We start from the raw sequence: 14,120 nt of genomic DNA, 5'->3' as shown, positions 1-14,120 counted from the left end.
TGACATTTGGGAAGGGTACTAAATAGTAAGGGGTGGGAGTATCAGGGAGTAAATTCATCAAAGAGCATCTTCCTGTGGTAGGCAGAAAAGATATATCCCCCATCTCAAGAAGCAACCAAGATTTATGAACATAAAACCTTTTGGGGGCAATTTAAGGTAGTAACTTTAAAAGATAAAAATAGAAATTCCCATAAGTGTTTATGGGAATTCAGGGGTGGGAACTATTATAGTTTTAGGTTAACAGCTGGAAAAGGCAGAAATAGTTAATGATTCTGAAACTGCGGATATGGATGGCTGACAGTAATTCAGTGACACCGGGAAATACGGACGGATTCAAAAGAATTTTCCACCACAGATTCCTCGAGAACTAACTCAAGAATGGGAGTCCAAAGGAACCTCCACTGCGGCTGGAAGACTGCTCCCGGAACTTGTGTGGTCTGCTTGGTGATGCTATACGGAGACTGTTTGCGTGACACCCCCGCCGCCTTCCACCTCGCCTCCTGCCGCGTACGTGCCATGGCGACGGAGAGCGACGGTGACCTGGGTTCCGGCAGCCAGAGAGTTAGAGCTTTGAAGCTACCCTGGCCAAAGGATGCTGAGTCCGGAGCGCCTAGCCCTACCGGACTACGAGTATCTGGGTAGGATCTTCCTTCAGCTTCGGGGAAGAAAGGAGTGAAGAAGAATTAGGCTAGAGTTTGGGGAGGAGGCGGAGGCGGGGTCTGAGTGGGAACGGGTGGAGGTGGGATAGGGAGGGGCAGGGAAGGGGAATTGTTCCAGGGCCTGAGGCGGATGAGGCGCATCCAGGAGGGAAAAAAAGGCTCTTGGGAATGCCTAAGGATCGAGCTGGAGCTTGGCAGTGGGGATTGTGTTCAAAATGAGGCAGGTTGGACGTGGGAATTTGGGGTTCTGTTGGAGAATTGCTGATGTGCTGGTACTGGAGTAACCTTGGAATGTAAACTGCCCAGTCATTCCGTTGATTTTATGTTATAGCAGCGGCTAGTATTTTTGACCATTTCATTTCCATTAGGCACACTGTTAAGCATTTTACATGAATTCTTTCTTTGCATCTTCACAACAGCCCTAGGAGGAATTACTGTATTTTCTTCCATTCTGCGAAAAGAGAAACTGAGGCTGAAGAGGTAGCTTGCATAAAGAAAGCCAAGTAGCTAGAAGGTGATAGAGCTAGGATCAGAACCCAGTCTTGCCCACTCCAGCACTTGAGTTTTAGTTCTCTAAGGCTGTAGAGCACCTTCAGTGTGAAAGGCACTTACTGGATGAAAAAACGGCACCCACACACGTATTTTTTACATTGAAAACAATTCTGATTTAAAATTTTGAATTGGTAATTTGGAAATTTGGTTCAAAAATTAAAAAAAAATATACGTATGTGTGTATATGTATATATATATGTATATATAGAGAAAGAGGTTTGCAATGAAATGTCTCCTCCCACTTTTCCCCCATCTGTCCACTTCCCATCCACCCTGTCCCCATACACTTAACCGCTATTACTGATTTCCTGTGTATCCTTCCACAGTTTATATTATTATGTACATAAGGGAGCATACAGAGTGTGTGCATGCACACACACACACACTCACACACACCCTTAATGTATCTTGGAGAACTTTCTATATCAGCAGACAGCTTCCTCATTCTTTCTTTCTTTATTTTAGCTATGTAATATTTAAATAATTTATTTAGCCAATCCCCTGTTGATAGACAATGAGCTGTTTTTAGCCTTTTGCTATTACCAAAAAAATGCTGGAACAAATAACCTGCAATTTCATTCCTTTGCAAGTGTATCTGCAAGGATGAATTCTGTGAAGTGGAATTGGTGGGTCAGAGGGAATATGTATTTAAAATATTGCTAGATATTGCCAAATTACTCTAGTAGGGGTTTGCCATTTTACACCTGCCACCAGCAGTGTGAGAGAATATATTTCCCCATAGTCTTGCCAACAAAACATATCAAACTTTTGAATTTTTAAAAATCTGTTAAGTGACCAGTAGTATTTCAGGTTTAATGTGCATTTCTCTTATGAATGAAGTTGAATGTCTGTGTCAGTTTGGATGTATTATGTCCCCCAAAATGCCATGTTCTTTGATGCAATCTTGTGGGGGCAGACATTTTTAGTGTTGATTAGGTTGGAATCCTTTGATTGAATGTTTCCATGGAGATGTGACTCAATCACCTGTGGACTAGAACTTTGATTGGATAATTTCCATGGAAACATTACTCTGCCCATTCAGGATGGGTCTTACTAAATCACTGGAGTCCTATAAAAAGAGCTCACAAACAGAAGGACCTCAGAGCAACCGTGAGTGACATTTTGGAGAAGAGCTGCAGCCAAGAGAGACATTTTGAAGATGGCCACTGAAAGTAGATTTTTGCTACTTCAGAGTTTGCCTGGGAAAAACTAAGAGAACACTGCCAGATGCCTAGAGAGAAGTGTCCTGGGAGAGAGCCATTTTGAAACACAACCTGGAAGCAAAGGAAGAGGACGCCAGCCACCTGCCTTGCAGACAACAAAGGTGTTCCAGAGGCCAGTAGCCATTCTTCTGTGATGGTACCCTATTGTTGATGCCTTACCTTGGATACTTTTATGGCCTTAAGACTGTTACTTTTTAACCAAAGAAACCCCCTTTATAAAAGCCAATCCATTTCTGGGATTTTGCATAGCAGCAGCATTAGCAAACTGCAACTATGTCTTTACTACAAGTTTAAGGGCTATTTTTGAAAGGTATGAAGGTAGGTAGATAGTTGATAGATTGTTCAAGAGAGTGACCAGATGCATTAATGAGCCAAAGGGGATAGCTGTATCACAGAACATTTTGTGTCCAATGAAGAACAATATCAATGTCTAGCAATGTCCTGACTTTAGATATTTTATCTCATTTACCCAGTATACGCAATTAATCTATGAAGTATTTGAAAAGACTCATTCATTATTTGATTCCTTGGGCATTCGCTTTTTTAATGTTATGTCTCAAGGGCATGGTGTATTTGGTATACTGGTGCTCCTGGTGAGTGGAAGTTAGTCGTTCTCCATAAGTGTCTTTTTCATGAAGACTAAATCAGTGGCAAAACTGATAATGAATCTAGAGAGACTCAAAATTTCAGGTTGTTTGAAAAGGCTTCAGTGTTCATGGATTCTGACCACCCACCTAATGCTTGAATCCTGGACAAGTGCTCTTCCGGGATCTGTTACCTATTTAAGTTTCTTGACTCCCTGTCCTAACCACCATCTGGATATTCATACTGCCCTAAGCAGGCTGTCACTACTTAATGGCATCCTTATGGATCATGAAACCCTACAACTCTGCTGAAATGCTTTTGTCTTTAGTTGAAGATAACCTCTGCCCATTACAATTTTCTCTCTTTTAGAAACTTGCTATTTTAAAGCATTCACTCGCAATTTAATGGCCATTTAAAACCACCCGCTATATGTTTACTTAATAAAATATTTTCTGAGTTAAATTTTTAAATACCTGTGGTTTCTTTACAAATTATAAAGTTACTTGCACAATAGGCCTAGAGAAGAGAAAACATACAGAGAAAAGAAAATTGCAGATATAGGAACGCCCTAGGCATTTAGTGAAACAGAAAGACCAAAGCTGAGTACCTCTCAGTATGTGTATTTGGAGACCTCTTTTTAATATTTATGGTATAAATTACAAGGATATCTATTCAGTTAATATCTATAGATTGCCTTTATTCCTTCCATCCAGGGACTGTGTTTGCCTTTTTGACTATTAGTGAAGAAAACAATCTTTCATCATGTTGGGTAAACTGCTCCTTTCCCCACTGACTTTGTGGCCATGTAGTCATGGCCTGGAATGGCTTCAGATCTTAAGATCATCAATAAAGAATCAGCTCAATGATGTTCTGGCCTGAGTCATCAGAATGTAATGATAGAAACTGTGTTAATACTCAGTCCTGAAAAAAGAGAGGAGAGTCTAGTAAGGAGATGAAATAAGTTCCATGAAAGATTTCAAGCCTTATGAAAGCTATGTACTGGCAGCTTCTGCCAGAGACTGAGGTGTGGCTGTGTATCTTGGTTAGGTGTGGTCAGTTCTCTAGAGCGAAGGGCAGCCTGTTCTGGCCCCAGGTTTGCAAAACACACCACCTACGTGCTGACCCGAGTATATGCATGAGGGTGTGAGGTTTATTTTTTACCCTACGTAATTTGTGAGGTGCATGCTTTTTATTCAGGCCCCATGATGCCTCTTCTATTTCCATGGAACCTGCTTATTTTCACTAAGGCTAGCAGTGGGTTGGCAATAGATAACTCTAGGAAATCAGAGATGATCTTTCTTCTCTGGAGGCTGTGATTTTGGAGGAATCATGATAAATTGGATAGTATTTTTTTTTAAAAGCTATAGTTTTGGGGCACTTCCTGTATGCTTAGCACTGTGCTAAATATTTTGTATGCCTTTCTCATTTAATCTTCATAACCACCTTATGAAGTAGGTAATATTATTAGTCCCATTTAATAGTTAATATCATCTCGTTATTTTAAAAATGAGAAAACCGAGGCTTAGAGAGGCTAATTGATTTGCATAAGGTCACACAGACAATGATGCATAGCCAAACAGGGATTCAAACTCAGGTTTGTCAAATTCTATTTCCTTTCCACCAAAGAGATATTTTTTAAAAATGCACCTGTTGGTTGCAAAAGACTGATCCCTTCTTCCCTGTTAGGGATGAAACTCTTGAACAGTTCACTAGTTGCAAATAAGTTTCCCGGGAACAGTAATTATATCTATCTCATTTTGGTATACCCTCCTTTCACAATGTAGACCCTTTGTACACACACTCACACACACACACACACACACACACACTCTACTTTTGGGTACCCCAAATGTGAGCAGTTAACAGTAACAACTAAGACTTAATAAGCACTTCTTATATACCAGGCACCATTTTAAGGGCTTCACATATATTAATGCATGTGAGGGTAGTTTCAGTTATTATTTCCTTCTAAAGATGAGGAAACTGCAGCATAAAGATATTACATAAATAGAAGTGCTGGAGCCAGAACTCTAACCCAGGATGCTGACTCCAGGGGCCACATTGTTAAACAATGTGCCATAAATATCTCAAACAACTCCAAAAGTGAGACTCCAACTATAGCATAGATTGCATAGACCTATATATGGATCCTAGAGGAGGTTCAGGTGATTCCAGGGGCTCCATTTAACATTTCTGCCAGGAGGTGGCACCCTGGGAATCAGGATGGATCAGAGAATGGTAAAATTCCAGTTCCCACTTGCCACTGGACACAACTCAGAAGCAGGCAATGTGGAAGATAACTTCTAAAAATAACCATTTGGGAACGGTTTACTGACAGTAATCTGTGTATTTTGGTTAGCTGGGTGACTTTGAAGAAGTAACTTAACCTCTCTGTGCCTTAGTTTCCTCATCTGCAAGATGTGGATAATAATAGTACTTACCTCATACATGTAAACATTTAGAGCAGTTCCTGGCTGCTACTTGGTGTCTACATTGTGAAAGGAGTGTATACAAAGATGAATAAGATGTAATTCCTTTTACAGCACCTGGGTAGGTGCTCAATAAATATTAGCTACTATTACTATTATTATACCTTTATAAAAATATATATCTGTGACAGCCGTGAAAATGCACCTCTCAGATCTCCTGCAGCAGAGAGGGTAATTGACTAATGACCCCAGCTCTGAATCTATCACTGCCTTCACCCTAAGGTCACATCTCCCTCAGGCTGCTCCCATTGACTGATGAGCAACTTTGGCTTGAGGACTCCCCTCAGGCCATAGACTGCACTGTGATCTAAGTCTTTCCCTCCCTACTTCTCTCTCCTTCCCTCTTTCTCCTTTACAAGGATCAGACCTGCATTGTGTTCTTTTGGCTCTCCTGGGTCCCTCTGGCTCCCTCCACGTTTTCCCTCATGGGTGTTTTCCTGAGTACATCTCTTGAGCGTCTGATCTTGTCTTGGTGTGTGCTTCTCAGAGTACCTGGACCTAGACAACATCCAACTATCGATGATATAGTCCCTTCCAGCCATGAGGTTAATATAGTTTCGTTAACACTTGGCATAGGTTCTGACATAGGGCTCTTTATGTGGAAGACTCTTTTTTTCAGATTTCAGAAAATCTTTATTTTGTTGATTTTTATATATAAAAAAATACACATAATATTTATTATAAGCTTCTTTTGTGTTTAAAACTTTTAAATGTATCTATCTTTGACTTAGCACTTCTGCACAAATATTATTGGATGAGAAGGCAAAGATACATGTTAAATGTTCACTGCAGCATTGTTATAAAGTAGTTTTGTTTTTTTTTTAAATAACCATCCACCTATCCTTCTGAGGAATTTAAATAAGGTTATGACCATGCTTTACAGCCATTGAAATTGAAGATGTATATCTTTTTTTGTTTATATGGAAAAATATGTTCACAACATGCAATATGGAAAAGGCAGGTTAATAAACACTATGTGTGGATAGATGTGTAGGTAGGTAAGTAGATAGATGAAAGTCTGAAATGTTTTACATGGCAGGGTCAATAATAATTATTTTGGGTGATGGGATTATGGACAGTTTTCTATTTTTTCTATTTTTTTTTTAACTCTTTAAAATGAACAAATACTTATTTTTAATCAGAAAGAGCAAAATCAACAAAATTAGGTATGAAAAAGCAGAAATAACCAAAAAATACTGGGTGGTACTTCATTAAACTCTATGCAGATAGATGAAAAGGATGGTATTTCTAGGAAAGTTGACTTTCTCAGAGTGGCTCCCAGGAGAGAGAACCTCAAGTAGTTACTGTGGAAGAAATGAAAAAGTTATCAAAACGTGCTCCTAAATTTGAAGTGCAAGCTCCAAAAACCCTGAGTAAATTCTTCTAACATTCGAGGACTTTGATATTATTAAGCAGGTGACCATGTAATCTTTTGAAGGGAGTTTTAATTTTTGGGACACTGGGACAGTAGGATTAAACCAGGACTGTTCCATGTACACCTGGATGAATGATCACACTACTGTTTAAACTTTTTCTGAGAATAGAACAAAAAATCAAATTTCCAAGTTTTTTTAAGATGCAGAGAGGATCTAAATACCAGCCTTTCAAAGATAGTATGCGCGCACACACACACACACACACACACACACACACACACATACACATGCTACAGATCAATTGTGCTTATGAATATGGATGCAAAACCCTTAAATAAAATACCATCATATAGAATTTAGCAGGATATTATGTAAATATCATGATCAGTGGGGTACATCACAGGAATGTAAACGTGGGTTAATATCGGGGAAGATTCTCTCCATATTGATAGATTTAAAAAAAAAATCTGAATAGATGCCAAAAATGCTTTGTTAAGATTCTAAATGCAGTGATATATGGATTGTGGTGGTGGTTGCATGACTAGATATACATTTGACAGAACTCATTGAACTGTATATTTATATATATATATATATATATATATATATATATATATATATATATATTTAGCTTTTATAAAGGGGGTTTATTTGGTTACAAATTTAGAGTTCTAAGGCCATAAAAGTGTCCAAACTAAGGCATCAACAAGAGGATACCTTTACTGAAGAGTGGCCGTTGGTGTCCGGAACACCTCTGTCAGCTGGGAAGGCATGTGGTTGGCGTCTGCTGTTTTTTTGCTCCCAGGTTGTGTTTCAAAACGGCGTTCCTCTGGAATGTCCTGGGTCTCTGTCTTAGCTTCTTCGGGACAAACTCTGGGCTTCATCTCTTAGCTTAGCATCTCCAAACATCCTTCTGTCCACAACTAAAAGCATCTCTAAGTGTCAGCAAGTATCAGGTCTGCTCCTAGCATCTCTTGTCAGCCCAAGCATCTCTTACAGGACTCCAGTGATCTCTAGTTATATATTTTTTAACATGCTGTTTTACTGAGATATATTCACACACCATATAATCCATCCAAAGTTTACAGTCACAGCATTGTCATATAGTTGTGCATTTATTGCCACATCAATTTTAGAACATTTTCATTACTCCAAAATAAAGAAAAAAATAAAAAAGAACACCCAAACCATCCCATAATCCTTATCCCCTTCTCTATTGTTTATATATATTTTTGTCTTTATTTTATTACTCATCTGCTCATACACTGGATAAAGGAAGTGTTAGTCACAAGGTTTTCACAATCACATGGTCACACGGTAAAAGCTATATAGTTATACAATCAGCATCAAGAATCAAGACTACTGGATTACAGTTCAACAAATTCAGGTATTTCCTTCTAGCTATTCTAATACACTAGAAATTAAAAAGGAATATCTATATAATGCTTAAGACTAACCTCCAGAATGACCTCTCAACTCTATTTGAAATCTCTTAGCCACTGAAACTTTATTTTGTTTCATTTCTTTTCCACCTTTTGGTCAAGAAGGCATTCTCAATCCCACAATGCCAGGGCCAGGCTCATCCCTGGGAGTCATGTCCCACATTGCCAAGGAGGCTTACACCCCTGGGAGTCATGTTCCACACAGCGGGGAGGGTGGGGAGTTTATTTGCAGAGTTGGCTGAGAAAGAGAATCAACATCTGAGCAACCAAAGAGGCTCCCTGGGGGTGACTCTTAGGCATAATTATAAGTGGGCTTAGCTTCTCCTTTGTAGGAATAAGTTTCATAAGGGCAAGCTCCAAGACTGAGGATTTGACTTACTAAATTGGGAGTCCCTAATGCTTGCAGGAATATCAGGAATTCCCCAGGTGGGGAAGTTTAATATTTCCATATTTTTCTCCAATCCCTCAAGGGAACTTTGCATATATTTTCTTATTTTCTGCCCAAAATACTCTGGGATGTATCAGGGTATTACATTAACCTGTACAGAATAAAAGATCTCCTTCCCTAATCTAGGTTCCATGTAATTATGTTGCTTAAATAAACTGACTGTACCAGTTAAATACAAGTAAACATCTCTTAAATAACAGCTAAAACTCAGGAATAGGTGTGACTGCTGTAAGAGCTTACAATCTAGGAACCTTTACAATAAGCTTTATTGAACATTCTGTACTCCTTCATTGTTGTTTGCCCAATCTCTGCCCACGTTCTATCCCCTGATAACTTATGCTCTTGAAATCAGTTCTCAGCATTTGCTCATTATAGTTAGTTTATATTAGTGAGGCCTTACAATAATTGTCCTTTCCTTCCTCTCTTATTTCAGTCAGTATCCTCAAGTTTCATTCATCTAGTTGCATGCCTTACAACTTCATTCCTTATTGCAGCTGCTGAATGTTCTGTTGTATGTCTACATCACAATTCACCCTTCTGTTCACCCATGGATGTACCCATGGCCACCTCTATCAGTTGCAAATCGTGAATACTGACGTCATAAACACCAGTATGCAAATACCTATTTGTGTCCCCACTTTCAGTTCTTCCAAGTATATACCAAATAATGGGGTTGCAGGATCATATGGCAACGGTATACTTAGCCTCCAGTTGAATCACCACACCGCCCTCCAGAGGTGCTGCACCGTTCTACTTCCGTACAACAGTGAATAGGTATCTTTCCCTCTACATCTTCTCCCAGCATTTGTATCCTATTCAAAAAATAATTTTATTTATCTTATTCACATTTTATTCATAATTTTATTTTTTTATTCACACACCATACAGTCCATCCTAAGTGAACAATCAGTAGCTCCCGGTATAATCGCATAGTTATGCATTCACCACCACAATCTCTGAGAACATTTCCATTTCTTTATGTGGAAGACTCTTAAGTGTTAATAATCTTATTTTTATTTATTTATTTATTTATTTTGTATTTGCTGCTACCATAGCACATGGTATTTACTTGTCTGACAGCCAGGCACAATTTTTTTTTTTGCTTTTGGATGAATCCTGATAAGCAAATTTATTTTGTTTGAATATAACTAACGAACCTTCTAAACCCCCTTATATGCTTGAAAACATTGCTATTAACAATAAGTTAGTAGAAATACTCTTGGTCGTGCTTGGTTTTGTGCTTGGGTTTTTGCAGAAAGGAAATGAAATAAAATATCATGGATGTTACATTGACTCCCTAAAGAGTTGGGAATGAGTTTTATAACATGCAAACTGGTCACCTTAAAATAGTTATGAACCTATTCACAAAATTGTCTCTTTCCTTTCTTCCTTCCCTCTTTGTCCTTTCTTTGCTGTCTTCTTAATTGTTCCTTTCTGCCTTCCTTCCTGCATACCTTCTCTGTAAACAGTAAGGCATGAAAAAATATCCTTCCCTATAGAAAGCTTATGTCATAGATGGGAGATGAGACATATTCATAAATGACCACAGCACAAAGTGACATTATAGAATGGGTAAGCAGTATGATTCTGGAACTAAGAGCTGTCATGGCTCTTTCTCAGTTTGGTTGCCACTTTCTCATTCATGGCAGGGGCAGCAGTTCTGGTGGTAGCGGCCCAGTTCTGTGATGTGCTTATCAGGGTTTTTCCTGGAAGTTCTTCCTTCCCAGACTCTGTGCCTTGACCTTTCCAAGGATTCTGTAAACTATTTAATAATGTAATAAATATCTTTTGTTGGGGGGTGGTAGTGGAGTTATAGGGTATGTTATTCCCCACCTTCACCCACCTTCATTTCCAGAAGGACTAAATTGCTTAGTGATTTTGGTGCTACACTAGAGTTTTTTTTGTTTGTTTGTTTGTTTTTTAATTTATTTATTTTATTTATTTTTTATCTTCATTTTATTGAGATATATTCACATACCACGCAGTCATACAAAACAAATTGTACTTTTCAATTGTTTACAGTACCATTACATAGTTGATCATCACCTAAATCAATCCCTGACACCTTCATTAGCACACACACAAAAATAACAAGAATAATAATTAGAGTGAAAAAGAGCAATTGAAGTAAAAAAGAACACTGGGTACCTTTGTCTGTTTGTTTCCTTCCCCTATTTTTCTACTCATCCATCCATAAACTAGACAAAGGGGAGTGTGGTCCTTATGGCTTTCCCAATCCCACTGTCACCCCTCATAAGCTACATTTTTATACAACTGTCTTCGAGATTCATGGGTTCTGGGTTGTAGTTTGATAGTTTCAGGTATCCACCACCAGCTACCCCAATTCTTTAGAACCTAAAAAGGGTTGTCTAAATTGTGCATAAGAGTGCCCACCAGAGTGACCTCTCGGCTCGTTTTGGAATCTCTCTGCCACCGAAGCTTATTTCATTTCCTTTCACATCCCCCTTTTGGTCAAGAAGATGTTCTCCATCCCACGATGCCGGGTCCACATTCCTCCCCAGGAGTCATATTCCACGTTGCCAGGGAGATTCAGTCCCCTGGGTGTCTGATCCCATGTAGGGGGGAGGGCAGTGATTTCACCTTTCAAGTTGGCTTAGCCAGAGAGAGAGGGCCACATCTGAGCAACAAAGAGGCATTTGGGAGGAGGCTCTTAGGCACAACCATAGGGAGGCCTAGCCTCTCCTTTGCAGCAACCGTCTTCCCAAGGGTAAAACTTATGGTAGAGGGCTCAACCCATCCAACCACCAGTCCCCTATGTCTGTGGTCATGTTAGCAACCATGGAGGTGGGGTAGGCCAATACCCCTGCATTCTCCACAGGCTCCTCAAGGGGGCACTACATCTTTTTTTTTTTTTTTTTTTTTTTTAATCATCATTTTATTGAGATATATTCACATACCACGCAGTCATACAAAACAAATTGTACTTTCGATTGTTTACAGTACCATTACATAGTTGTACATTCATCACCTAAATCAATCCCTGACACCTTCATTAGCACACACACAAAAATAACAAGAATAATAATTAGAGTGAAAAAGAGCAATTGAAGTAAAAAAGAACACTGGGTACCTTTGTCTGTTTGTTTCCTTCCCCTACTTTTCTACACATCCATCCATAAACTAGACAAAGTGGTGTTTGGTCCTTATGGCTTTCCCAATCCCATTGTCACCCCTCATAAGCTACATTTTTATACAACTGTCTTCGAGATTCATGGGTTCTGGGTTGTAGTTTGATAGTTTCAGGTATCCACCACCAGCTACCCCAATTCTTTAGAACCTAAAAAGGGTTGTCTAAAGTGTGCATAAGAGTGCCCACCAGAGTGATCTCTCGGCTCCTTTTGGAATCTCTCTGCCACTGAAGCTTATTTCATTTCCTTTCACATCCCCCTTTTGGTCAAGAAGATGTTCTCCGTCCCACGGTGCCAGGTCTACATTCCTCCCTGGGAGTCATATTCCACGTTGCCAGGGAGATTCACTTCCCTGGGTGTCTGATCCCACGTAGGGGGGAGGGCAGTGATTTCACCTTTCAAGTTGGCTTAGCCAGAGAGAGAGGGCCACATCTGAGCAACAAAGAGGCATTTGGGAGGAGGCTCTTAGGCACAACCATAGGGAGGCCTAGCCTCTCCTTTGCAGCAACCGTCTTCCCAAGGGTAAAACTTATGGTAGAGGGCTCAACCCATCCAACCACCAGTCCCCTATGTCTGTGGTCATGTTAGCAACCATGGAGGTGGGGTAGGCCAATACCCCTGCATTCTCCACAGGCTCCTCAAGGGGGCACTACATCTTTTTTTTCCTTGTTTTTCTTTTTTTTTTTTTTTTTAACTTTCCCTTTTTTAAATCAACTGTATGAAAAAAAAAGTTAAAAAGAAAACAAACATACAATAAAAGAACATTTCAAAGAGACCATAACAAGGGAGTAAGAAAAAGACAACTAACCTAAGATAACTGCTTAACTTCTAACATGTTCCTACTTTACCCCAAGAAAGTTACCTAATATAGCAACATTTCTGTGAACTTGTTCCTACTATATCCATCAGAAATTAACAGACCATAGTCATTCCTGGGCATCCCCGAACGTTAAATAGCTTATCTGTTCTTCTTGGATTATTGTTCCCCCTTCCTTAATTGCTCTCTACTGCTAGTTCCCCTACATTCTACATTATAAACCATTTGTTTTACATTTTTCAAAGTTCACATTAGTGGTAGCATATAATATTTCTCTTTTTGTGCCTGGCTTATTTCGCTCAGCATTATGTACACTAGAGTTTTAAAAGAGCTCTTTAAAATGTTGACCTTGCTTATCATTTATATATTCAAGAAATCTTAAAACCTTTTCCCCCAATGTTGGGGATTTAACCCACTTTTTAAAAACCTGTATTTTAGGAAGGAAGGAAATTTTATCTAATTTGGGGTATCTTCATGAGCTCCTGTCCATTATAGTTGGGCAGAGTAATATGCTTTGATTAAGAGTGGAATTACCCTGGTAAACTAATCTCTGGGTCCTCTCTGTGTTGGGATCTCCCTTGAACTACTTTCCTAGGGGCCTTAGGAAATAGCTCATTCTATGATTGGAATTTCAAGTCAAAACACATTCATCTGAGCAGAATTTTAATGATTTATCAAAGAGAGGAGGGATTTTCCCAAACACAGCTGAATTTACCGAATTACTGATCCCATTAGCTATGTTTTTTCTTAAGTACCTTTCTTTAAACAAAGCAATTACTGCTGAAAATGTATTTTTCATAAAAGTATTTGACTAAGTTTTGTTTGATTAGCAGGAATCCAGTAAAAGTAAATATTGTTTGAGAAGGCACTTTCAGAGCCCTTTCTGTTTTCTTTGTTGAATTGGCTTTTTTAAAGCAGCCATTCTTTGGAAAGAGTAAGAACCTTTTCCCAGCTGTCCTATTGTGTAGCTCAAGGTCTTGTTAATACTATTATCTGGCGCTGAGATTACAGGTAATTGTGATAAAACACAAGCTTCAATTTCTATAATCTCAGACAGAAATCTGCTCACCGCCCCAGGCCTTCATATCAGGTGTTTGTTAAATTCAGACTTCTCTCACCTGGGATAGCCCCATCAGCCGTGGTAAACAGAGGCATCTGGCGGGGATTAGGCTTGCTTTAAAGCCCATTGCTTTTTTTTTTTTTTTTAATTCACGTGGCAGAACTCCTCCTGTGGCCAACTTACATACAACATGCTCTAAATGGGAAAATTATATATATTAAAATAGGCATGTTTGAAACAACACTTTTGAATGTGAAATGTACCAAAGGCCACATGTCTCTGGCTTTGCTTGTCAAATGGAGAGGCTGCCAGAATCACTT

The 14,120-nt window shown here is 39.2% G+C and overlaps 1 protein-coding gene across 2 annotated transcripts in view; it reads left to right on the top strand.

Moving 5' to 3' along the window:
- Positions 1 to 473: 473 nt before the first annotated feature.
- Positions 474 to 14,120, top strand: part of C6H11orf49 (chromosome 6 C11orf49 homolog) — a 320,660-nt gene continuing 307,013 nt past the window's right edge. The window contains exon 1 of one of the 2 annotated variants that reach the window (XM_037838577.1): positions 474 to 638. In XM_037838577.1, coding sequence (XP_037694505.1) covers positions 593 to 638 — 46 coding nt within the window. In that variant the 5' untranslated portion in view covers positions 474 to 592. The remainder of the gene's footprint in view (positions 639 to 14,120) is intronic. The other variant, XM_037838576.1, reaches the window with a different exon arrangement.

Source organism: Choloepus didactylus, chromosome 6, assembly GCF_015220235.1.
Source record: "Choloepus didactylus isolate mChoDid1 chromosome 6, mChoDid1.pri, whole genome shotgun sequence".
NCBI classification, from domain to species: Eukaryota; Metazoa; Chordata; class Mammalia; order Pilosa; family Megalonychidae; genus Choloepus; species Choloepus didactylus.
Note: the sequence above shows the minus strand (reverse complement) of the source record. Positions and strands in the feature narration are given on the sequence as shown.